The sequence below is a fragment of the Stegostoma tigrinum genome, chromosome 12 (assembly GCF_030684315.1).
Source record: "Stegostoma tigrinum isolate sSteTig4 chromosome 12, sSteTig4.hap1, whole genome shotgun sequence".
NCBI lineage: Eukaryota > Metazoa > Chordata > Chondrichthyes > Orectolobiformes > Stegostomatidae > Stegostoma > Stegostoma tigrinum.
This window is the reverse complement of record NC_081365.1, coordinates 40,765,932-40,792,204: the sequence shown is the minus strand read 5'-3', so window position 1 is coordinate 40,792,204 and position 26,273 is coordinate 40,765,932. Positions and strand designations below refer to the sequence as shown.

Genomic DNA, 26,273 nt, shown 5'->3' with positions numbered 1-26,273 from the left:
ATGACTAGAATAACATGATAGGTATAAGAGTCGCATGCCAAGGGTCTAACAAAGTCATAATAATCCAAAACTATACAAACTAATTAAGTTTATCTATTTTGTATGGTTACAAAATAGGTCAGTAAAGACACAAAACAGTGAGGCTGGGGTCACATGTAGCACGACACGAACCCAAGATCACGGTTGAGGCAGCCTTCTTGTGTACGGAACTTGGCTATCAGTTTCTGCTTTATGATTCAGCGTTGTTGTGTATCTCGAAAGCAGCCACAGAGGATGCTTACCCGAAGATCGGAAGCTGAATGTCCTTGACCGCTGAAGTGTTCCCTGACTGGGAGGAAATATTCCCATCTGGTGATTGTCGCACGGTATCCATTCATCCATTGTCATGGTGTCTGCACGGTCTCGCCAATATACAATGCTGCAGGGTGTCCTTACCTGCCACATATGAGACAGGCAACACTGGCTGAATCACATGCTTCTCTGCCACATATGCAGTGGGTGGTATTCCTGCATATGATGGCAGTTACCATGTCAATGATCTGACATGGCTTGCAAAGGTTGCTGTGCAGGGTTGTGTGGTGTTGTGGACGATGTTCTCCTGAAGGCTGGGTAGCTCACTACGAACAATGGTCTCTTTAAGGTTTGGAAGTTGTTTGAAGGCGAGAAATGGAGGCACAGGGATGATCTTAGCAAGTTGCTAGTTGTCACTGATGACATGTTGAAGACTGAAGAACATGATGTAAATTCTCTGCTCTGTGGAAGTACTGGACAATGAAGGGTACTCTTATCAGTCGTATCCTGTATCCATCTTCAGAGGAGGTCATTATGGTTTTTTGCTGTGGCACATCAGAACTGGTGATCGATGAGTTGAGCATCGTATCCTGTTCTTATGAAGGTGTCTTGCAGCATCTTTGGTGTTTGTTGTGCTAGTCCTCACTCAAGCAGATCCTGTGTATTTGCAGGGCTTTTCCATAGGGGATGGCTTCTTTAATATATTTATGAAGTGCAACATCATGAGGTTATCCACGGGCTTATGGTAGAGTGAGTTACTGAGGTATCTGTCCTTGATGGAGATGTGTATGTCTGAGAATGAGACAGATTTTGAAGCGTGTTCCATGGTCAGTCTGATGGTATGATATAGCTTGTTGATATAACTATGCAGTTGTTTCAATGATTCCTAGCCAGAAATCCAAAAGGAAGAAAATGTCATCGATGAATCTGGTGTATAGTGCTGCTCAGAGGTCCTGTGTGGTGAAGAAGTCTTGCTCAAACTTTTTGTATGAACATGCTGGCATACTGCGGATCCATGGCTGTTCAGTGTGCCTGGCTAAAGAATTGATTGCTGAAGGTGATGACACTGTGGTCAAGGATTAAATGGATGAGTTGCAGGAAGATGTCTGGAAATTGGCAGTTGTTGGTATTGAGCACTGAGGCTGTTGCAGCAATGCCATTGTGAGCTTTTCTGGTGTAGAGTGCTGAAACGGCCATTGTGACGAGGAATGTTCCTGGTTTGGCCAGTCTGTGGGTGCTGAGCTTCTGTAAGAAATCTGTAGTGTTACAACAGAAGATGGGTCTCCAACACCACTGTATTTTTAATTTTTTTATTTTTTGTAATTTTCTCTCTGCCTCATTTAATTGAATTATAGATCATCCCTTCGCTTGTTATTCAGCTGTTGATGCTTTACACTACCATCTAATGCTTCAGATCACCTGCAGGGACTCTTATTATTCACACTCCACTCACATCATAAGTGCGATCATTTGATCTCTCTGACCATGAATTCTGTGCTCTGTGCGCTTCTCTTTCACTTTACCTGATGAAGGAGCTACGCTCTGAACGCGTGTGATTTCAAATAAACCTATTGAACTGCGACCTGGTGTCTTGCGACCACCCCAGTCCAACACCAGGACTCTCACACACACACACTCACACTCATTTTACCCCTGTTATGCTCGTAAAATAAAGTTTTTTTTTAGAAACAACTTTGTGTTCTCATTAATATAGAGAATTTCCACTCGTTGATATAACCAAGGACAATGTAACGAAGCACAACTCTACTGGAATTCCCTCCCTAATGGCATTGTGGTTCTTCCGACAGCAGTTTAAGGCGGCCCTCACTATGACCTTCTCAAGTACAACTGCGGAAGGGAATAAATACTGGTCAGCCAGGGACATCCATGTCCCACAAGTGAATAAAAAGTAAATATGTATCCACAAAAATTAAACTCTTTTTCTATGCCCCATTTATGAAAACTGAGAAATCTCTTCAAAGTTTCTGAACATAGCATAACAATATGAGGCATAAAGAATATTTAAATGAGGAAAATGAGAGATTGTTCGAGAAAAAATGTAAAGTTCAGAGAAAAATATCCGACTTGTTTCCTAATTTCACGCGAGTCAAACTTCAGCTTAACATAGAAATGCACCCAGAACTGGAAACTGAATAAGAAGAAATCTAATTTAATAATTTAAGGATTAGCTTATCTAATATGCCCCTCACTCATTTGAAGCTCTGAATCAGGGAGGGTCAATAAATGTTGGCCTATCCAAAGACACCCACATTCCATCAATGAGCAATTTTTAAAAATTCCAACTGCAGAAGAATTTTTTGGACTTTAAAAACTTAAATAAATAGTTTGATATTCAAATGAAAAATTTCTTGAGATAGTAGGAACTGCAAATGCTGGAGAATCTGAGATAACAAGGCATAGAGCTAGATGAACACAGCAGGCCAAGCAACAGAGGAGTAGGAAGGCTGACGTTTCAGGCCTAGACCCTTCTTTCATGGTCACCATTAGACTCTTAATTCCAGGTTTTTAAATTGGATTAAAATTCCACTACAGTAAAAATTCAAATGAGTCTTCAAAACATTAAGTGTTAATATTTCAGGAACAATGACCATTCTTCAAAACTGATTAGGGCTCGGAAAAGGTTGGTATATATGAAAGAGAAGGGGTGAGGGGAATGGGGGAAGAGTAAATGAGAGGTGGAGAAAGAGCCCAGAAAGTCAAATAGTTGGGCAGACAAAGAAATGGGTGAAGGTCATCCTGGGAGAATGAATAACTGCTAATAGGATTGTTAATGGTTGGCAACGGGTTGTTTGTGGTAGCAGCCTACGTGATGACAGGACATGGTATGTGGGAGTTGGGGTAAGGACATGGAAGAAGGTACTCAAGCCTTAAAATTACTGAACTCAATATTGAGTCCAAAAGGTTGAAGGGTTGCACTTTTTCCTCTTCCAACCATTTCCTAGCACAATCAGTTCCGAAGAACAGTCACTGAATCCAAAACATTCATTTTGCTCTCGCTCCACAGATTCTACCTGACCTGCTGAGTTTTTCCAGCAATTTCTGATTTGGTTTCTGATTTCTGCCATCTGCAGTTCTTTTTTTACTCCCCTAGAACATTACTTAGGTCTCTAGATTACTGGTCTAGCAATAAGATCACAACACCACGGCTAAACTTTGGAGAAGAATATCCAAACTCCTGCCCGTTTGGTTGCTGGCACAGGATTCCAATGGCATACATCTCAGAAATTGTACTAAACAAAATGCAACAGTTTGACCATCACCCACCACTTTGTTATTCACTTAAATATGGGATTTTTCTGCAATGTATCTTGAAAGCCATAAGACTGGACCTTTTTGGCAATATTTAAAAGTTCCACTGGGGTTGGGACTATAGCTGGGAAGATCGTTTTTATAGGCTCCATCCTGGTTGGAATTCTAACATTAATGCAAAGGAGGAAAGATGGTAATTATTTTTCCCATAACTGGTTCATCTCCACTGTTACAGGAGGTGCACCACGTTTCTAAAAATACATTTTGCACTAGATAAAGACTTGAGTTTATTAGCTTTGATGACAGTTCAAGGGATTTCTGCATTAGTGTTTTGAAGCTGTCCTCTGGTGTTTCCAAAGTTTTGAGGGTTTGCATGAAATTTCATTATTAATATACAGCATAATTCTCACCAAATAAAAACCAAAAGAACTGCGGATGCTGTAAATCAGGAAGAAAAACAAAGTTGCTGGAATAGCTCAGCATGTCTGGCAGCATTTGTGGAAGAGAAAACACAGTTAACATTTTGGGTCTGGTGACCCTTCCTCAGAATTGATGGCGGCTGGGAAAATGTCATAAATATATGCAGAAAATAGGGCGGTGGGTGGGGAGTGAGTAAACGATAGGACAGAGCCTAAACAGACAGAGAAAGACGGGTGACCAAGTAGTATCATAGGAGCAGGAAAGCTGACGTTTCGGGCCTAGACCCGCCTTGAGAAAAGGGGGGAGGGGGAGGAGGATCTGAAATAAACAGGAAGAGAGTGGGAGGCAGATAGAAGATGGATAGAGGAGAAGATAGGTGGAGAGGAGATAGACCGGTCAAAGAGGCGGGGATGGAGCCAGTAAAGGCAAGTGTAGGTGGGCAGGTAGGGAGGAAATAGGTCAGTCCAGGGAGGACGGACAGGTCGAGGGTGTGGGAGGATTACAGTAGGTAGGAAATGGGGGTGGGGTTTGAGGTGGGAGGAGGGGATAGGTGGAAGGACAGGTTAGGGAAGCGGGGACAAGCTGGGCTGGTTTCGAGTTGCAGTAGGGCGAGGGGAGATTTCAGAGCTTGTGAAGTCTACACTGATACCATAAGGCAGCAAGGTTCCCAAGCGGAATGAGTTGCTGTTCCTGCAACCTTCAGTAGCATTGTTGTGGCACTGCAAGAGGCCCAGGACGGACATGTCGTCTGTGGAACGGGAGGGGGAATTGAAATGGTTTGCGACTGGGAGGTGCAGTTGTTTAGCGCGAACCGAGTGTAGGTGTTCTGCAAAGCAGTCCCCAAGCCTCCGCTTGGTTTCCCCAATGAAGGAGGCTACAACAGGAACAGCATACGCAGTATAGCACACTAGCAGATGTGTAGGTGAACATCTGCTTGATGTGGAAAGTCTTCTTGGGGTCTGGGATGGGGGTGAGGTGTAGGGGCAGGTGTAGCACTTCCTACGGTTGCAGGGAAAAGTGCTGGGTGTGGTGGGGCTGGAGGCGAGAGTGGAGCGGACAAGGGAGTCACGGAGAGAGTGGTCCCTCCAGAAGGCAGATAAGGGTGGGGAGGGAAAAATGTCTTTGGTGGTGGGGTTGGATTGCAGATGGCGGAAGTGTCGAAGGACAATGTGTTGGATTTGGAATTGGTGGAGTAGTACATGGGGATTCTGTTCTTGTTTTTTTTTTAAATTGTGGGGAGGGGGTGTGAGGGATGAGTTGCAAGAAATGTGGGAGACACGGTTGACGGCATTCTCAACTACTTGGTCGGGGGGGGGGGTTGCGGTCCTTGGAAAAATGAGGACATCTGAGATGCATGGGAGTGGAATGCCTCATCCTGGGAGCAGATGCAGTGGAGGCGAAGGAATTGGGAATGGGGATGGCGTTTTTGCAGGAAGGTGAAATGTTAAAGGGTGAATATTTGTTTTGCTGACATGTAAGAAATTAGGTGCTAAACTGCACCGTGGGTGCCTCGGTCTTGCAGACAAAATGTGGTAATCTAATTATACTCCGCTCTCTGTAAATGTTGAACTAAGGCTAAAAAGATACGGAACTATCTAGAGCAGCAACTGAGAAGTGAGAAACTGTCTAGTTGCACACATTGTTTATGGGCGGCTGACCCTTGCTTCTAATGTTAGGTGATTAAGTCATGTACTATCACTGTTGCTAGGTATATGACTATGGGGAAGTTTAAAAAAAATTGTATCTTGCATACATGACTGACTGTGACGTAAAATCCTATACAAAAGGGAGAACGGTTCCCTTACTAGACAGCATTGCTTGACACAGCTCCGCAAGCCCTGAAGATTGTTAAGTGATCCTCCAAAATCTTGTACTTGCTTAAATAAACCGTGGCTGTTCACCGAAGTTGGCGTATTTCATTTGTATCAAGTGTGTAGGAATCTCCAAAAAGGGAACCCGACGAAGGTGGGTGGGAGGTGTATTCTGGGTAGCTGTGGGAGTCGGTGGGCTTGAAATGGTTATCGGCTTCTAGGTGGTTGCCAGAGCCTCCTCCTGCCCACCTTCCTGCAAAACTGCCATCCCCTATTCCCAATACCTTTGCCTCTTTGACCGGTCTGTCTCCCCTCCACCTAAATTCTCCTCTATCCATCTTCAATCCGCCTCCCCCTCCCCCTCTCTTCCTATTTATTTCAGAACCTCCTCCCCCTCCCCCATTTCTGAAGAGGGTCTAGGTCCGAAATGTCAGCCTTCCTGCTCCTCAGATGCTGCTTGGCCTGCTGTGTTCATCCAGCTCTATGCCTCGTTATCTCAGATTCTCCAGCATCTGCAGTTCCTACTATCTCTGAAAAACAGTTGGACAGACAAAGGAGTTACTAACAATCAGGCTGGGAGGGTGAATAGTTGTTAATGGGGACTGTTAGTGACGAACAATAGGGTGTGTGTAATGGCAGGCTTTTGAATTCAATATTGAGTCCGGAGGGCTGTAGGGTCCCCAAGTGGAAAGTGAGGTGTTGTTCCTCCAGCTTGCGCTGGGCTTCACTGGAACACTGTGGCAAGCTGGAGACAGATGTTGGCCAGGGAGCAAGGTGGTGCATCGAAGTGGCAGGCAACAGGTAGTTCAGGGTCTTTTCTGCTCCATCTCTGCCTCCGTCTAACTACACTGTCCCAGTGAAGCCCAGCGCAAGCAGGACGAACAACTCCTCATTTTCCACTTGGGGACCCTACAGCCCTCCGGACTCAATATTGAGTTCAATAATTTTAAGGCCTAAACTTTTGTAAGTCCCAGCCCCCACCCCACACACCAGGCCTTGTTACCAAATAGTCTGCCATTACACACCACCTGTGGTTAGTCACTAACAGTCCCCATTAACAACTATTCACCCTCCCAGCCTGATCGTTAGCAAGTCCTTTGTCTGTCCAACTGTCTTTCTCTCTCTTTGGGCTCTATTCTATCGTTTACTCCCTACCCCACCCCACCCATCTGCCTATTTTCTGCATATAAACTGACGTTTTCCCAGCCACCATTAGTTCTGAGGAAGGGTCACCGGACCCGAAACGTTAACTCTGTTTTCTCCTCCACAGATGCTGCCAGACCTGCTGAGCTTTTCCAGCAACTTTGTTTTTTAGATTAGATTAGATTCCCTACAGTGTGGACACAGGCCCTTCGGCCCAGCAAGTCCACGCCGCCCCTTGAAGCATCTGACCCAGACCCATCCCCCTATAACCCACACACCCCTGAACACTATGGGCAATTTAGCATGGCCGGTCCACCTAGCCTGCACATCTTTGGACTGTGGGAGGAAACCGGAGAACCTGGAGGAAACCCACGCAGACACGAGGAGAATGTGCAAACTCCACGCAGACAGTCGCCCGAGGCAGGCATCGAACCCGGGTCCCTGGCGCTGTGAGGCTGCAGTGCTAACCATTGAGCCACCGTGCCGCCCTACTTGCACAGTATAATTGTGTTTACTATATATTCATGTATTAAAAACCTTATTTATGGTCACTTAGCAAATCAGTTAAAACAACGCATAGGACAGATAGAAAATATTTGTTTTTGAGGGTCATGTTCTTGCTGGATTACATCAATATGAACTCACCATCCACACTGTAGACTTTCAGTCCAGCCATATGTTTGGCTGCACGAGATTTTGCAGCAGTCAAGAGTGCTGGGTTGTGGACAGTGAAATCCTTGTAGTAATTCTCCAGAATGACAAGGGCAGCTCGTTGGATGCTGAAAACAGAGGATAACATTTCTGAATATAAAAGAAATGGAACAGTGAAACAGCTCAATTAATTCTGCCTCAGACCTTACTTCTGACAATTCCACGATCAAGCTCCATGACTAAAAGTTTCTCGAAATGGATTTTCAACTTTCTTTGAAAAGTTTGTCCTTGATTATATTGTTTCAATGATGGAGCTATACGTGACAATTCAATTTAGTATCTCGTATAAGTAAACTTGCTCAATACCTCATATAAAACCCTTGGAAGGTTGTGAAAAAGCAATATCTGAGGAAATTGTGGAACCTAAAAAAAAAAGCCTCTCTCTGTAACTGAGTATGTAAACTTCATGTTTTGAAGCAAACTTTTAAGGTTCTCAGGAGCAAGCAGAGTTGAGGCATTACATAGTAGCTTAATACTTATTAGAACAGGAACCATTAAGCCCGCTCTTCTATCTATACGGCATCTAAGAGGCCAGAATAAAGTCTTTTGGAATGAACTCCAGCTTACATCCATATTTTGGGAGTCAATGCTTCAACTAGGCACTTGCTTTGTGCAAGTCTGAGTAAAATCCGAGTCGTAGAGTCCAACCTGGTTAAACAATATTTTCTATCATGAGTCCCAATGACAAGAGTTTTATCTCAAACAATTTCTAACCCAATTATTACTACTCGAGGATTCTGTTTCTTCTAGTGCCTTCTAATAAAGTCAATGTTTCATCCATCTCCATGGTCATAAGCACAGTAATGGCTAGTCGTATTAAAGACAGAGGTGAGATTAACAAATTAGAAATATTGTTATGCTGCCTTCGCTCATATACAGATCAAAGCCAAAGTCACAATTGGTGGTATGCTGCGTCTACTCCCAAGTAAGTGTTAACAAGTTGATTCGATCATCTCAAAATTATATTCATACAGTGCAGAAGAGACACCTAGGGCACTTTCATAATTTAAACAGTTTACAAAAGCTCACCTTTGAAAACTGTAAACAGCTGAAACTTAAGCAGCTTAAACTGGTTAAAGTGGAGCAAAGATATGCGGATGCACATGTGGTCAGAGCTAGCAAGCTATTTCCTGGGGAATAGAAGGCATGAGGAGGGTGGAGGAATTCAGACGGTGGAATTAAGCATGAAAGTGAAAACTTCAAAGTCAAAGCACTTGGGGGACTGTGAGCTCATCTAGGCTCAGCAAGAACAGAGCTGATAGATTAGCAAAGTTGCGTGCAGGCAGCAGAGGTTGGGATTGGGTGGAGAACATTGGAGAAACAATGTCTTTACGATAGATAACAATGTGTGGAGCTGGATGAACACACCAGGCGAAGCAGCATCTTAGGAGCACAAAAGCTGATGTTTCGGGCCTTGACCCTTCATCAGAAAAGGGGGATGGGGAGAGGATTCTGAAATAAATAGGGAGAGAGGGGGAGGCGGACCGAAGACGGAGAAAGGAGAACAGATTCAGGATTGAAAGCTCAGCTCGGAGTCATAAATGATGTAGAGTTTGCATGCCATCTGGTTACATATAAAGCAATAGTCAGGGAGGAGAGGAGAGTTTGTGGCAAGTATTTTCAGCCCTGGTCAGAATAGAAAACAATAGCTTCAATCTTCCCAACAGTAAACTGATAAAAATGGAGTTTCACACAGAACTGAATACTAGTCAAATTGTTTGACAACACAAAGGTAAGGCAGCAGAAGGCTGAAAAGAGATGGCAGCAATGGAGAGTTAGACAGCAATGCAGATACGATAGTTAGGCAAGACAGTAGGATTAGCCAAGGATAGAATTTAAGGAATTTGCATGGTGATGGCATTGAAATGGAGAGGGAGCTGCTTTCCGGAGGAGGTTATCAGAATAAGAACAGATAAATAGAAGGTAGAAGTGAATGACAGCAGGTCCACTGAACTGGACAATGGAGATGGAGTACTAAAGGAGGATGGTCTGGCTGGCTGTGTCAAATATCATAGAGATGAGAAGAGAGTACACCACAGACTATCACTAGTAACTTCATTTCGGTTGGTTTAATATTGTGGAAAAGGAACTATCCTAATGGCAGCAGTTAAAATTCAGAGGTGCAAGAAACGTGTACAGAGAATTAGGAGATCATTTATAATTCACACAATGCTCTCGTCAGGCTCAACAAATTGTAAAGATCACATCACTAACAAGGTTGAAAGACCCAAAATTGACATTCAAATGATTTTAACATTCCCTTAAATTTTGCTGATGACTGAATGGTCATTGAATGTGAGAAAAAGAAAGAAAGAACGAAAGAAAGAACGGAAGAATGAAAGAGAGAAAGAAAGAAAGAAAGAAGGAAAGAGAGAGAGAGAGAGAGAGAGAGAGAGAGAGAGGGAGAGAGACAGAAAGAAATATAAAGACTGTAAAAGTTACGTGAAGAAAGTAGTACTGACGAGGCTTACAAAAAGAATGGTGAGGTACAAGAGGTCTTTAGTCATCCATCAAATGGTGCCGCAGTAGCAGTTACAGCCTTCAGGAGAGACAGAAACAAAAGTGGTGAAATAAAATACACAGAGGCTTACCCTTTCTATTCCCTCCCCTCCCCGTGGGAACCATGACTCACAGATGTGCAGTATTAAAGGAAATTAGCTTGCAGGTTAACACTTGGCATGTCTAAAGAGATCATATGTACAACAGAATAATTTAGGAGAATAATCTAGGGATGAGGGGTACAGGGATCTCTGCAGTAAATGTTAAATAGTGGCTGAATGTGATTAGTCAGAGCTCATCGTTGTGATTAAAACTGTACAAAAGCAGGTAATTCATAAAAGCAATTAATGTTCAAATAAATATGGGATTATGGTCAAGTAATGCCATCTCACAAATATCACACTCCTATTTAAGGTCTTTTTGGCTATCTAAAATTGCATGATTATAAATGTATTCAATATTTTAAATGTCCAAATGGTTTCATCTCGTGCCCTAACATCAATTTGTCAATGGATGTAAGTAACCTGAGTGACTCAGTTGGGGAGTGTATTAGGAACCAAGACAAAGTTGCTGGAATAGCTCAGCAGGTCTGGCAGCATCTGTGGAGGAGAAAACAGAGTTAACATTTCAGGTCTGGAGTTCTGAGGAAGGGTCACTGGACCCAAAATGTTAACTCTGTTTTCTCCTCCACAGATGCTGCCAGACCTGCTGAGCTTTTCCAGCAACTCTGTTTTGGTTCCTGATTTACAGCATCTGCAGTACTTTTGGTTTGTTTTCGGGGAGTGTATTACTATGATACATCCAAATGTAGCTGAATTGCAATGCAAAAAATCTTCCAGCAGAGTCCCCCGGTGAGTCTTTTACTAATTGAAGCCTCATTAAGCACATAACACAATAGAATGAGTGCCTTCTTTGCTTATGATGATTTTCATACTGATCTTATGCCTGCAGCAGCCAAATTTAAAAATATTGATAATTCAACCAGCAATAAACATTAAAATGCATTACAGACATAGGTTTAAAAACAATATCAGAAAAAAAATTACATTTCAGCATTTAGAAAAGACAAAAAAAAACCAAAAGACTAGAAAGAATCTGTGCAGTGTTTAATTGAAGGTGGCTAAATAGCTAAAATGGTATCATCAGAAGACCACAGAAGTACAATGGGAGAAAACAAATAAATAGAAGATACAAGAGGGTGAATTGGAAAAGGAAGGATCATAAATTAGGCAGAGAGAGCAGGATCCAGTGACGTGGAAACGCACTGAAAAAGAAAAAAAGGTCAACACCAAGACCTCAGATCACACGGAGGCAGGGAGGCATGTCTTTGCTGATTACTTTAGAATACAGAGTTAAAACCACACAAAGGCAACTGTGTGAGGCTGCACGATAGAAGGATGAGCCAGTAGAGGATAAGGTGGGTTTCATATGTCAGGTGGTGCAAAAAATTTAATTTGGACCAAACAATATTTTCAGCTGTATAGGATGTTATTGTTTACGTGACTTTCACATAGAAGGTTTGATGATAAGCGCTGAAGTGAGACTAATAGAATCCAAACAGAGAATTGTAGGTAAGCTTGAAGCTGGATTCCATTCTAAAAATCTTACTGAAGAAACCCACTTTGTCCTGTGAATCACAAAAATCTTCCTAAAACTTTCTGGCTTTTAAAATCCCCAGTTTAGTCACATCAGATTTCTAGATTAACGCAACGCATTATAATATTGATAATGTCATGGCCTGCAGGCATTTTGGTCAAACAAAATATGAAAGGAGTTGAATTTTAAATGCTAATTGATTATTTTTCTGGTTTGTATCAAAGAAATCATGAAGACAAAAATAAGAATAAAAAATAAAAAAAAACACACCAGGCAAAAGTGGACAGACCAACCGCTACACTTTCCTCATGTTCAGTACACGGAATTCCTCATGGAATGCTTGGTGCCATTTGATAACATTTGTTACCATTGCAGGGACCAGAAGATAACAATACAGGTTTAACTTGCTTATCAACAATCAGAGGGACTCCTCTTCTAGCCATTTATTGATAACAGAAGATAACCGCTATGTTGGTTCTATCAGTCTTAAGATTTATTAAAATAGTTGAATCTTATGTTCCTCCAGTTCTGAGGAAGGGTCACTCAATCTGCAACACTAACTCTGACTTCACTCCACAGATGCTGCCAGACCTGCTAAGCTTTACCACCAATATCTATTTTGTCTCTGTTTATGTTAACGAAAATGGAATCACAGTATGTCCAGTTGTTCTTTTCAAGCCACAATGGTAAATTGGCTACTCAAACTGCCACATTTTAAAAAAACAACCTTTTACTCATGCTTGTAGTGCAAAACAATAAAGAAATTGGAATTGGGATGGAATTCCACCTGATCACAGGAAGAGAGAAGAATGCAGGACTTACTGATGTTACAACATCTAGCATGAAATAAGCTGCTTTACACCTGATAATTAACAATATCAGTATGAAGCACAAACAGTGCCCTACTTCCTCAATATTAACAGATCTGCACCCTCATAAGGTTGGCCCAGAACCAATTATTTTTTCCTCTTTAATGCCCCAACAGATCATTCGCTCCCTGCAGTAGATAGGGGATTTCCATTACAGCAGTATTGGGGATTTTCTCTTATCTGCAGGAGGTACATACTCTATCCCCTGTGGATAACAAGGACTTGGTATATAGCAAATTCCCTTAGTCAAGTTAGGAAGATTGAACTGAAAATTGTTTTTTGCTAACCATAGGGTTTTGTTTTAAATCTAGCAATGACTTAATATGATGCAGAACAAATTTGACAATAGCCTCAAGTATGAACCTTGAGGTTCTTTCACAGGTAATTAACACTCACGAGAGAACAATACAAACAGACATATGCAATGCGACCCAATCACTAAACTGAAATGATGCCACACTAGTGTAGAGATCTAAGCAAACTGTAAATAGAAGGAGCTACAGCACTTTCACTGAAGGGTGAACACTTCACACACTGGTGGCAGTTGTCTGAATTCTGACGAACTTCAACTTTTCCCTTCTTCTGACTGTTTACAAAGTCTGAGCAACAATTTTGTATCGGAAAGAAAATGGCAATAAGTTCAGCTATTTATATCGGAGCAGTACATTTCAAACAACCAAGAGTCAATCAATCCACATTGTGTTAATTTATATATACAAAACATCAGTGCATTAATTACAAAATCACACTCATTTTCTCATGGATATTTCAATTTCATCTTGAGCTGTAAACATTCTCATTGGAGTCATCTAAGATTGTTTGAAGACAATAACAGGAAAAATAAAACAACAAAAAAATTGATAACAGAAAATAAGTATGGCAAACAGTGCTGCTGTACGACACATACCTCAGTACACCTACACTGTAGAAATGAGATTCACCATCAGTTGATCGGGTCACTTTCACAGTGAACATGGGTTGCAGCTGACGCAATTCCAGAAGTACAATTGCCAGGTAGTGGATAAACAAGAGGGCATCTACCAGTGAAACTGCATACTGAACAATTCCTTGGTAATTTGTATCTCTTGAGTCCAGAATGCGTACTCCGTAGAAAAGCCAATAAGAAACCACAAACACGAATATTAGCACCATCAAGAGTGCCCGAAACACAAAAACACGTGGCATCTGTGCCTTTGGCTTGCGGAAGAAGAGCGCCCACGTTCCAATGAGAAGGATGAGAAGCTTGAAGGCAACTGAGATGAATAGCCCTTCACATACAGTACCACAAGGTTCAAGTACTTCACGCCAAAGAACTTGAGGCAGAACCATAAAGGCGATGGGAGTTAAGAAGACCAATACTCCAAGCACAGCTGCAATGGCTATTCCTAAGTGTCGGGTACAGTCTAGCCCAGTATCATCCACATCCTTGGTGATCCTTGCAATATCTTCCTGCGATATACTGTGTTCGGATGTCCCAGTGATGGCTGTTGTGGTTTCCCCCCAGTTATCATCCTGCGGGTAAAATGCAGTGATCAGAACTACACTTTACAAATTTTACTCAAATCAGAGACTAAGTGAAGTACAATGTCATTTTTTTAAAAAATAAAGTATCTTTAACACAGTCTTGGAGAGTTTTGATATATTTTCTGAATAAATACCAATACTGTGTTAATTCTCTATTAAATCAATCAGTAAGTTTAAAAAATCTTCAGCAACTTTCCATCTGGTATCAAATCTACATTTCGAAGCCCAGACACCCCAAAACATTCATGATCCGCTAAAATCAAACAGCTTCTGTTTTTTTTTTGCATCCATGCTACTGCAATACTTTTGAAGTTGTGATAAGAATTATTTGATAACTATTCATTTAAAGCTAACATCTTTGAGACCAAAATTATAGCTTCAGTGGTAGATATGATCAAAAATTACAGGAGAAATTCGAAACAGTTTATTTATTAGGCAAGTGTGCAAATCTCAGAACTTAATCACCTAGTTGGAGGATACATGTTCTAAATGGCTCCTTTCCCAAAACTAGAAGTCAGGAAATATTTCCGTATTGCCCTTACAATGACTAGGAGAAAATAATCCCCTAATTTGTTATTGAAAACCCCACTTTCCTTTTTGTATCCTGATTTTCTCATCAGTATGCAATTAGTCTTGACACTTTCACCATCGCACACATTCTTCAGATCATCTTGCCCAATGTTATCACTAATAGGTCAGTAATATTACTTAGTTTCAAAGAATGGGGCCCTGGGATTGCTGCTGAACAAAGGGACCTAGGGGGTGCAGCTGCATAGTTCCTTGAAAGTGGGGTTGCAGGTAGACAGGGGGCATTTGGCACACTTGCTTTCGTTGGTCAGTGTATTGAGTATAGGAGTTGGGATGTCATGTTGCAGGTGGACAGGACATTGGTAAGATCACTTTTAGAATACTGTGTGGTTCCTGGGCCCACGAGGTGAGGGGCCAGCAAGCCTCGCTCTTCGCCGTGGAGGCCTCCAGGATAATCTTCCAGTCCAGGGTCCGCTCCATGGAGCAGGACGAGACGTGCTCACGTTTCTTTCAGAAGGTGCACAAAGAGAGCTCTGTGCTTAGTGGGCTGAAGGAGGATGACGGCTCGGTGACGTCGTCTCGGCCCGACATTTTGAGGATCAGCAGATCCTTCTATGCCGGACTGTACGACACGAAGCCCACGGACAGTATGGCCTCCGAGTCGTTCCTGTCGTCTATCATGGAGGTCTTCGACGACGGCATGAGGGAGTGGCTGGACCGGCCGATATCTCATGCTTACATGAGGGACGTCCTCTCCAAATTGGGGTTCGGGGAGGGCATCCGCATTTGGATCCGGCTGCTCTACACCAACATCGTTAGTGCAGTCTCGATCAACGGGTGGGAATCGGACAGTTTTCCTGTCAGATCTGGAGTGAGGCAGGGCTGCCCGCTCTCTCCTGCCTTGTTCGTGTGCTGCGTGGAGCCCTTCACCGCATTCATCAGGAAGGACGTCAGCCTGAAGGGCGTGACTATCCCAGGCAGCGGAGGCCTTCAGGTCAAGACCTCCCTGTACATGGACGATGTCGCCGTCTTCTGCACAGATCGTCGGTTGGTGAGTAGACTATTGGACATCTGCGGCCAGTTTGAACTGGCCTCGGGTGCCAAAGTCAAGAAGGGTAAGAGCGAGGTCATGTTCTTCGGGAACTGGGATGACCGCTCCTTCATCCCCTTCACTGTCAGGCCAGACTACCTGAAGGAGCTGGGTGTTTGGTTTGGTGGAGCTGGGGCGTGCACTAAGACTTGGGAGGAGCGTATCACCAAACTGAAGCAGAAGCTGGGCAGGTGGCCGCTCCGGTCCCTCTCCATCGCGGGTAAGAACGTGGTTGTCAGGTGCGAGGGGCTTTCGGTACTATTGTATGTGGTGCAGACCTGGCCTATTTCCTGGACCTGCACCGCTGCGGTCACCCGGGCCATCTTCCACTTCATTTGGGGTTTGAGGATTGAGGATGGACCGGGTCCGCAGGGACTCCATGTACAAAGACCTGGAAAATGGGGGAAAAGGGCGTACCGAACACCACCCTCGCCCTGACGGCTACCTTTGTGTGCGGCTGCATCAAGCTGTGCGTAGATCCTCAGTACGCAAACACCAAGTGTCACTACTTACTGAGGTTCTACCTGTCCCCGGTGTTGCGAAGGATGGGCCTGGCCTCGTTGCCGCAGAACGCTCCGACTAGTTGGACCGTTCCGTACCACCTGTCCTTCGTGTATAAATTTTTGAAAGGAAACACCTTTGACCACAAGGCCGTCAAGCAGTGGTCAGCACGTAGTATCCTCGAGACCCTTCGGGAAAAGGAGAGGGTGGATCCCGTCGTGTGGTTCCCCACGCAGACTGCCAAAGTCGTTTGGCGATGAGGCATTCTGCCAGAACTTTCAAACAAGCACAAGGACATTGCTTGGCTGGCGCTGAGGGGCTCTGCCAGTGAGATCCTTTATGCATGCCTGGAATCTCTGCGCCACCGGACGCTGCCCTCGAGGCGGCTGCGGGGGGAAACGAGACTGTCGATCACCTCCTTCTGGAGTGTGCCTATGCGCAGGAGGTCTGGAGGGGGATGCAGTGGTATTTGTCGAGGTTCGTCCCGAGCAGCTCCGTGACGTGGGACTCCGTGCTCCACGGGCTGTTTCCCAGGATGCACACCGAGACCAACATCAGCTGCGCCTGGTGGACCATCAATGCGGTGAAAGACGCTCTTTGGTCTGCCCGCAACTTGCTGGTCTGCCAGCTGAAAGAACTGACCCCGACCAAATGTTGCAGAATGGCGCACTCCAAGGTCCAGGACTACGTGCCAAGGGACGCGCTAAAGCTTGGGGCAGCCGCTGCCAAGGTGCGGTGCGGAACGACCACGGTATGAAACCCCTCGTCCAGACTGGTAAAGAGGGCCCTATCTGGTAACTGGGCCCAGCTGGCGCCTTCCCCAACTGGTCAGGGGGCCAGCTGGGACTGTGCGGGTTGACGACTGCCGGGGTGTTTTCTTTCCTTTGTTTTTTTTCCCTTCTTTGTTTTTTTCCTTTAGTTGGTGTATGTACCCCCGGGCAACCTGGAGCGGCCTGCATGACTGGGTAGGTGTGCAAATATGTTTTATTTTTTGTACATCTTATGAATAAAGTATATTTTTTCAAATAAAAAAAGTGACAAAACATCTGAAAACTAACCTTCCAGCTCAGCGAGCAAACTCACATCCAGAACCTCCACCTGAGCTACAAGTCTTCTCAAAACTCGCTAACTGTGTACAATTCTAGTCACCCTTCAATAGGGAGGATGCTGTTAAACTTGAGAGGGTGCAGAAAAGACTTACAATGATTTGGCAGGGATTGGAAGGTTTGAATAATAGGAAGGGTCTCAATAGGCTGGGACTTTTTTCCCCTGGAGCATCAGACACTGAGGGGTGATCTTATAAGAGGTTTATAAAATCGTGAGGGGCATGGATTAGATCAACAGCCAAAGTCTTTTTTCCTAGGGCAGGGGAGTTCAAAACCAGAGGACACAGGGTTAAGGTGAGAAGGGAAAGATTTTAAAAAAGGACCAGAGGGGCAACTTTTTCATGCGGAGGGTGATTGTGTACAGAATGAGATGCCAGAGGAAATGGAGGCAGGTACAATTACAACATTGCTTTCGAGGGATATGGGCCAAATGCTGGAAAATGGGACGAGGTCAGATTGGGATGTCTGGTTCGCGCAGAAGAGTTGGGCCTAAGGATCTCTTTCCATGCTGTCTAACTCTATATTAATTTAAATAAAGCCTCCTGTTTAAGTAAGAATCCAAGACTGCTGCTGCAAACTCTTATAGAACTTCCCTGTCTATCTTTCCTCTGTGAATAGTTTTGTTCTTATGTTTAGACATTGTGCAAAACCCTGGAAAGATGAATATGGTGAACCTCAGCCCATTTAAAACTATTTAGATTCTGGCTAACATATTTAATAGAAAATTCTCTCTCTCTTACAACAAATGTATTCTGCCTTGCACATGCATCATCTGGTACTCTCTCTCCTGGGGCTTCAACAGCAAATACCTCAGTTCTCTGTAGAAAATGCCTTTAGACACAACTCAAATAATCCCATTAACTTCCCAGAAGTGCCCAAACTGTGAAGTGCAAAACTGAACACATTGATTATGATGTTTAGTGAACTGAGGTTGAACCGCCACAATGGGTATAACTCTGGGAAGAGCACAGTTTGACATGTTTGTTGTTGATAAGTGTTCCAGGATTACTTGGCTTTTTGTTACCTCTTCACTGAAAAAATTTACACAAGCCTATCGCCTAGTTTTTTTTTAAAAATCAAACATTGTGAAATTTACTGAACAAATACATACTTTACAAAAATGATCACAGCCATGAACTTTAGTGAATGCTTTCCCTTTCCAAACGAGCTCCAATAATGGCAAATATTATGACTGAACACCAAAATCCAAGTCAGAGACCAAAAAAAGTTGTCAGCAGAGAAGGCCGTGGGTGGAGCAAAAGTTACACAGACACATGATGCGAATACAAACCACTTGCCCAACACGTTTTACTTCAACCATTGATAAAAACTTGCATTTATATAATCCAGAAAATCCTTTAAGCCATTTTATAGTGGGTGATAAAAAAAACTGCAGACAGCTAAAGAACACAGGGATTTGACAGTCCTCATCCATGAATCACAAAACACTAGCAGTTCAGCAGGTAATACGAAAGACAAGTAGAATGTTGCCCTTTATTTCAGATGAAATGGAGTATAAAAATACATAGGTTTTGTTAAAACTATGCAAGACACTAGTCAATAAAGCTGGAACACTGAACAGTTTTGGGTTCCCTATCTAAGCAAAGGTCAACTGGCACTGGAGTCTGTCCAGAGTAGGATGATACCAGATATGGAGGGGTTGAGCCTGTACTCAATGGAATTTACAAGAAACAGGCCTGACCTTATTGAAACACACAAGATTGTTAAAGATCAGAGAACACAATCACCAATTCAGGGTTTGCATGTTTAAGACATAGATGAGGAGGAACTTCTCTGAGTGCTGTGAATCTGTGAAATTCTTTATCACAGAGAGCTGTTGATGGTTAGTCATTACATATGTCCAAGACTAAGATAGGCAGATGTTTAATCTGTAAGGGAATCAAGGGTTATGGGGTAAAGGTAAGGAAATGGAGCTGAAGAAAATCAAGTTGGCCACTGAATGACACAGCAGACTCAATGGGCTGAATGGCATACTTCATTCCTAAGACTTCTGATCTTAAAGGATTATTAGACTAGATAAAAGACAGGACATTGGGGCTTACAATTATGAGAGATAATCAAAAAGGATGGCTTTGCATTAGATTTTTAAATATAAAGAAATGCATATGCAGTGAGAGTGAATCAAGCTGAAGTGCTCTTGACTCTGCCACCAATAGTTGAATGAAACAGGAAGATGATTCACATAAGGCCATGAGATTGACGACCAAAGGAAATCAAAAGATTTCCAAGGGAGAGATAAGGAAATTGTGAACAAAAACTGGGGCAACATCATGTATATAAAAGCAGGGATGTATTTCTGAGGCACGATAAGGCTCTGATCTGGCCACATCTGGAATATTGCTTGCAGTTTTGGGTGCCATATCTCAGGAAAGATGTACTGGCCCTGGAACGGGTTAGAGCCGGTGCTCAAGAATGGTCTCTGGAATGAAAAGCTTAACTTATGAGGAACCTTTGAGGGCTCTGTGTCTATACTCAATGGAGTTTAGAAGGAGGAGGAGTAACCTAATTGAAACTCTCAGAATACTGAACGGCCTAGACACTGGATGTTGGGAAGATGTTTCCATTGGCAGGAGAGGCTAAGAGTCAACAGCAAGCTGTAGAGTAAAGGGAGGTCCTTGTAGAACAGAGATAAGGAGAAACTTCTTCAGCCAGAGAACGGTGAATCTACGGAATTCATTGCCACAAAAGGCTGTGGGGGCCCGGTCATTAAGTTTAAGGCAGCCATAGATAGATTCTTGACTTTCAAGGGAATCAAGGTTTATGGGGAGAAAGCAGGAGAATGGGGTTGAGAAACTTATCAGACATGATAGAATGGCAAAGCAAACCCAATTTTTGCTACGTCGTATGGTTTTATGTAGCAAAGAGCAAAATATTTAATGCGTATGGGACAATGACCAAGCATAGGCCATCAAGTACAGTGTCAATGGTTGGCCAAGACCTGGAGCAGGAAATTTATTTAGCATGGACAATTACATTTCAGTCAAGGAATTTGGACAAGAATTTGGACACAGCAAATATATTCAAGTATTAAAGTAAACAGGACATTGCAAAACTACAAAACATGGAAGCCCGAGAGCTCTGTATGCTATATATGTTAGAACGAGTTTAATGGTCGATACAGTCAAGCTATATTCTCTGGTTGGGAAAATTCAGAACAAGAGGATATAATTAGAGCTAGATCATTCAAGAGTTAAAATAAGAAGCAATTTACAAACAAATAATAGTGGATGACTGGAATTTTATTTCCCAAAAAGACTGTAGATGCTGGTCCAATTTAAATACTCAAGACTGAATTCAGCTTTTTTGTAAAAATCAGGTAATGATATTGATCAATCATGGGTAATTGAAGTTTTCCACAATACAACTATGTTTTAATTTAATTGGAAGTGTAGCTTCAAGGACTTAATGCCAACTCCTGTTTGTATGTCACAGGCACATAGACTAATTCTTCCTCAGCATGCTTGACAATGAATTTCACTGTCCAGCAAGTTTTAAGACTATCATGGCAAACATCATGGCACATCAGCACAAAATCTTTTCCCCTCTGTGTAAGCACTGGAGTACAACAGGCAAGGCCTACAAATATTGCTAACCTACAGCTGTTTTTCAAACCACGATAGCAGCTGCCTTCTTCATTTACTGCAGTTAATGTTGCAAAGGCTCACTAATTACGCTACCAGAGATGGAGTTATTAGACTTTGACCTCCTGACAGTGAAGGAACAGTATTACAGTTCCAAGTCAGAATGGTTTGAGGCCTGGTGGGAAATCTGCACGTGGTCTCATTCAGAGGCCTTAGTGCCGTTATTCTTCTTGGTGGCAGAGGTTGAGAGTGTGGAAGATACTGTCAGAGGTGCCTGAGTGAGTTTCTGTCAAAGAAGCCTCAGAGATTTGCTGTAATTACCTTGCAAATAGTACTCACTACTGTTTTTGTGTGTTGATGATGGAAGGAGTGAATGGTTAAAGTGATGCATGGGATGCTGGACTGTAAGAATATTACTGAAGTTGCACTTACTCAAGCAAGTGCAAAGCATTCCATCACATTTCCAATTTAAGATAATGAAATGTGAGGCTGGATGAACACAGCAGGCCCAGCAGCATCTCAGGAGTACAAAAGCTGACGTTTCGGGCCTAGACCTTTCATCAGAGCTCTCTCTGAGATGCTGCTGGGCCTGCTGTATTCATCCAGCCTCACATTTCATTATCTTGGATTCTCCAGCATCTGCAGTTCCCATTATCACATTTCTAATTTAGTTCTACTAGATCACAGACAGGCTTTGTAATCAAGATGTTACTCATTGCATTACTCCAAGCCTCTGACCTTCTCTGGTAGCCTGGCTAGCTGAGTTAAGTTTCTGATCATCCTCTACCATGTCATTGTTGCATAATTCATCTGTACTCATGCCACTAGTCAAAGGGAAATAGTTATAATTCTCCTTTTTGAAGATGATGTATGCCTGGCGCTAGCATGACATGAATTTTACTTCTGATTTCACCAGCCAAAGACAGAATGCTGCACAGGTTTTTTCCTGCAAGGGAACAAGTTATGCTATCATACTTGAAGAGTTGCAAATGGAATTAAACATTGCGCAATCAAACATGCTCACTTCTGACTTTGAAATGGCTGAAAATGGCTGGGTCAAAGACACTACTGAGATACTCATGAGGTAATTCCATGGATTGAGATGACTGGTCACTAACGATCATGATCATTTCCTTGTTCTAGGTATGACTCCAATGACTGAGTGCATCAATTTCCATTTGGTACATTTCAATTAATTTGACTTGACATCAAACATAGTCAACTCTCTGCTCTTGAATTCAGTTCTTTTTTTGTCCAAGTCTAGAAAAGATTATAATGTGGTTTGGAGCTGAGTGGCCCTGGCAGGACCCTAGCGGAGCAGTGAGCAGGTAGTTGTTGAACGAGGACCGAGCAACAGCACTATTTACAATCCCTTCATTACTTTGCTGATGACTGAAAATAGACCGATAGTACAGTAACTGTCTGGATTGGATCTGCACCGGTTTTGGTGGGCAGGACACATCCAGACAACTTTCCACATTACCATTACAACTCTGCTGGATCAGATCAACTAGTGATGCAGTTACATTTAGAATTACAGCCGGATGTTGTTAGGGCCCAGAGTCTTTTACAGTAATAGCTTAGCTCACAGTTTGCTCTAACAAACAGACAGAAACAAAAGGAAAAACAACAAACGAGACAACCTCAAGACAGCAAAACTGTGAGTTAGCTGGTGAAAAATAATTTTGTCTGTAGCTACCTAGTAAATCAAATGAAAGGGGACCGTATCAAATAAGCTTTAGAATGTTACAAATAAAAATACTAATCTTCAGTGGCTTTCTGAAGCCCGATTTCAGAGACTTCATTTATGAAATAAAATTATACCCCAATCTTAGAGCAGCAACATCCTATGGTCCAGTTTACATTTCTGAAATTGATAAATATGTCCAAGTGTTACCTGTACTGTTTCATCTCCACGAGTTGACTCATTACCAAGCAGAGGCTCTGCTGGTGGCGTTTGGATGGTAACAGATTTCTCAGACCGGCTACTGTCTTTGTTTCTGGATCTTTGCCGATCCCGGCTCCTTTCACTGAAAGAGGCAAAAATAGGGAATTTGGTCCCTGCTACAGAATTTATATTAGACTATGTCATGTCAAAGCTTACACCAGTGGTAACACAATTCTGCTATATTAAACAACATGTCCCCACTCTAAAATTTCAACTCACATCAGTTTTAGCTTAAATGATGGGATATTACGGTTACCTCCCATTTTGATGCAACAAGTAGGATTACAAAAGTGATCCTCCCTTGAGGATTCCTATAAGGTTGTGATAGAAACAATTTTAAGCAAGTGTTCGTTAAAAAGGATAGTACTCTGAATATTGTGAACCACGTGTAGGGTTAGATAAACTAACAGATGGTTAAAGGGATCGAGCCCATACAGAATATTGTTGAGGCAAAAGAAAAAAAATCAGAAAACATGCAACAAAAACACTGCAGTAAAATCATGCTGATAAAACTCAGTTTTAAAATATATTATAAATTCATGAAAGGAAAATGGAGTATTTCCCATCTACAGTAATACACAGGAAACAGTCCTCCAGCAATCAGCAGTGAGAGGTACTCAGAAATTCGAATCTCTACAATGTTGAAGCAGGCCATTTGGTCTATCAAGTCCACAATGAACTCTCCGGAGCACACCTTATCCACACCCACCCCTCTACCCCATCCCTGCAATTCTGCATTTGCCATGGCTAATCCACCTAACCTGCGGGAGGAAACCACAGCACCTGGAGAAAGCCTACACAGACACAGGGAGGTTGTGCAAACTCCAAACGGACAGCCGCCCAAGGCTGGAATTGAACTATGGTCCAGAGTGCTGTGAGGCAACAATGTTAACTACTGAGCCGCCATACAGCCCAGGTACAGAAGAGGGGTTGAAAACTGTGCTCTCTCCAAAGCCCCAGACTCAGCTTGCTCTTCCCCCACCTAACACACATTTAATTTTGGTCACATCTCATCTTAACTGAGCCCTCGATAATGGCAATTAACAGCACACATCCAAACTCATGGAATTAACAACCCAATGAGTTATCACACATGAAGTGCTTTTGTAAATCTGTCCAGATATGTCCAGTGCACAAAAAAACAGAATAAATCAAATCCAGCCAATAACTGCCCTATCAGTGTACGCTTAAGTCAAGTGATGGAATGTGTCATCGATGGTGCTATCAAATATCACTTACATAGCAATAACCTATGCGATGTTGCTCAAATTTAGATTTTGTCAGGGCCACCCAGATCAGTTCACAGGTATCTTTTCCCCACACATGAACAAAAAAACAATGAACTCCAGCAGTGGAATGAGAGTGACTATGCTTGACGTCAAGGAAGCAGTCGACCAGCTACGCAATCAAGAAGGCCTGACAAAACTGAAGTTAAATGAAAATCAAGGAGAACATTCTTCACTGGTCAGAGGTGTACTTAGCACAAAAGATAGCTGTAGACCATTCATGTCAACACCAGCATATCACTGTAGGACTTCCTCAGGGAATGTCAAAAGGTATAACTATCTTCAGGAGCATCAAAGGCATTCCTTCCATCATAAAGATTGAAATCGAAATCTCCACAAATGATTGCAAGTGTTAAGTAACACACCCAGCTCCTCAGGCACTGAAGTAGCTTGAGCCAGAATGTAACAAGACTTGGACAATAGTCAGACTTGGATTGATAAATGCCAAATATCATTCATGTCACACAGTGCCAGGTTGTAACAATGATAAATTCGAATCACTTTACTTTAATTTTCAAAAGAACAACCACTGCTGAATACCTCAAATCAACATCCGCGAGATTACTGTTGCCCAGATACCTAACTGGACAAAGGCGTAATATTGTGGGCATAAAAGCAGGTCCGAGGCTCAGAATTCTGAGGCGAGTAACTCAGCTCCAACACCCCTAGCAGTAATATCATCTGTACAGAGCAGCAGGAGCAGCACATTACAAAAAAGCAGCACGGTGTAAAGAAGACAAGTGAATTTTCTGCACACAGAAGGGGCCACAGTGCAGGAGTCCACAAAGATGCACAAGTTTATAAATTATGGACTGACTTTATTGGGCAATGGATTTGTGCAGGCTTCTTAAATATGGTAAACAACAATTAAAGTTTTCACCATAAGATTGAGATTTTCACACAGGATCTGAATATTACATTACAAATTTATGGTGGGTTTCAGTGAAAATCAAGGGGCAGAATAATTTAATCCTTGAACTGTGCCTTCCTCCGACTCTTTTACACATTAACTGACATTGGGCTACCTCTTAAAAACAATCCACACTGTTGTTATTACACTAAAACAGCTTGTCTTACTTTCAAAGAAACAGTACCTACCCATGTCTGTGAGAGCTCTTGGAGCGGCCTGAATAATAGGAATATCCAGAATATGTGGATTCTGTGTCCATTGTTACAGATTCTTTGCTGACTGGAAGACAGATTGATTTTGGATTATTATGGATTGCTAATAGCTTTCGTTCTGGCTTTCCAGGAGCCAATCAGTGGTTTGAGAGTCGTCTTGTTCAGGCCAGTTGGGACAGTTAGTAGTTTGGCAACATTGTTCTTTAACCGGTCTATCTTGAAAGCTAACCATGGGTTTCTCGTGAAGAAACATTAACCTGCAGAAAGAACAAATGTAAGCAAAATATTTTTCAAAAAACATGCCTCAAAATTCAATTCATCATGATTATTGCACAGTAGGTAACACTGACATATTTGGTAATTACATATCTTCTGCCAAGTCAGAAATTAGGAAGCATTACAATTACTTTTGTAAATTGAAGGTTTAAGCACGGCTGTTAAACAAAAACACATCCTTAGTTAAGTCTTACAGGGCACAGTAGGAAGTGTTATCTGAACACAAAGAAAACCAGAAAGCACAAAAAGAGATGTAGGTGTTCACTGGAATTCTAATCTGTTTTATGAGTCACCCTATTTTGTGATTAATACATTGTTAAAAATACCCAGTGTTTTTACATTCAGCTGGATTAACTGATCAGCTGAGAAACTAAGTCATAGACCATGGCAGCAGAGCCACATCCAATAAGGTTTTTAGCATTTTTAGCATCAAGAATAATTAGAATTCTCTAGGAGAACAATGAACAAGAGTTCCTCATGCACACGCAGAGCTTCTCTTTCGGTAATTAAAATCTAAATGTTTTGACACTATTCAGAGGAGAATTTAAAACATCTAAATTGACTCCACTTCAAGTTCAGGATGTGTTCTGGGTTCTGTGAAGCCAATGAGCACTTCTTAAGCTGGGTATGACACCACATTAGAGTTGCATTACATGCAGTGTCGAAACCAATTTGATTGA

The 26,273-nt window shown here is 42.5% G+C and overlaps 1 protein-coding gene across 1 annotated transcript in view; it reads right to left on the bottom strand.

The window, feature by feature from the left end:
* The window catches only part of LOC125456988 (vang-like protein 1), a 58,267-nt gene that overhangs the window by 9,241 nt on the left and 22,753 nt on the right, over positions 1-26,273 (bottom strand). Inside the window, exons 2-5 of the mRNA XM_048540658.2 lie at positions 25,294-25,574; positions 22,859-22,991; positions 13,518-14,122; positions 7,581-7,714 (exon numbers count right to left, since the gene is read on the bottom strand). Of these exons, the coding sequence (XP_048396615.1) occupies positions 7,581-7,714; positions 13,518-14,122; positions 22,859-22,991; positions 25,294-25,364 (943 nt within the window). The 5' untranslated portion in view covers positions 25,365-25,574. The remainder of the gene's footprint in view (positions 1-7,580; positions 7,715-13,517; positions 14,123-22,858; positions 22,992-25,293; positions 25,575-26,273) is intronic.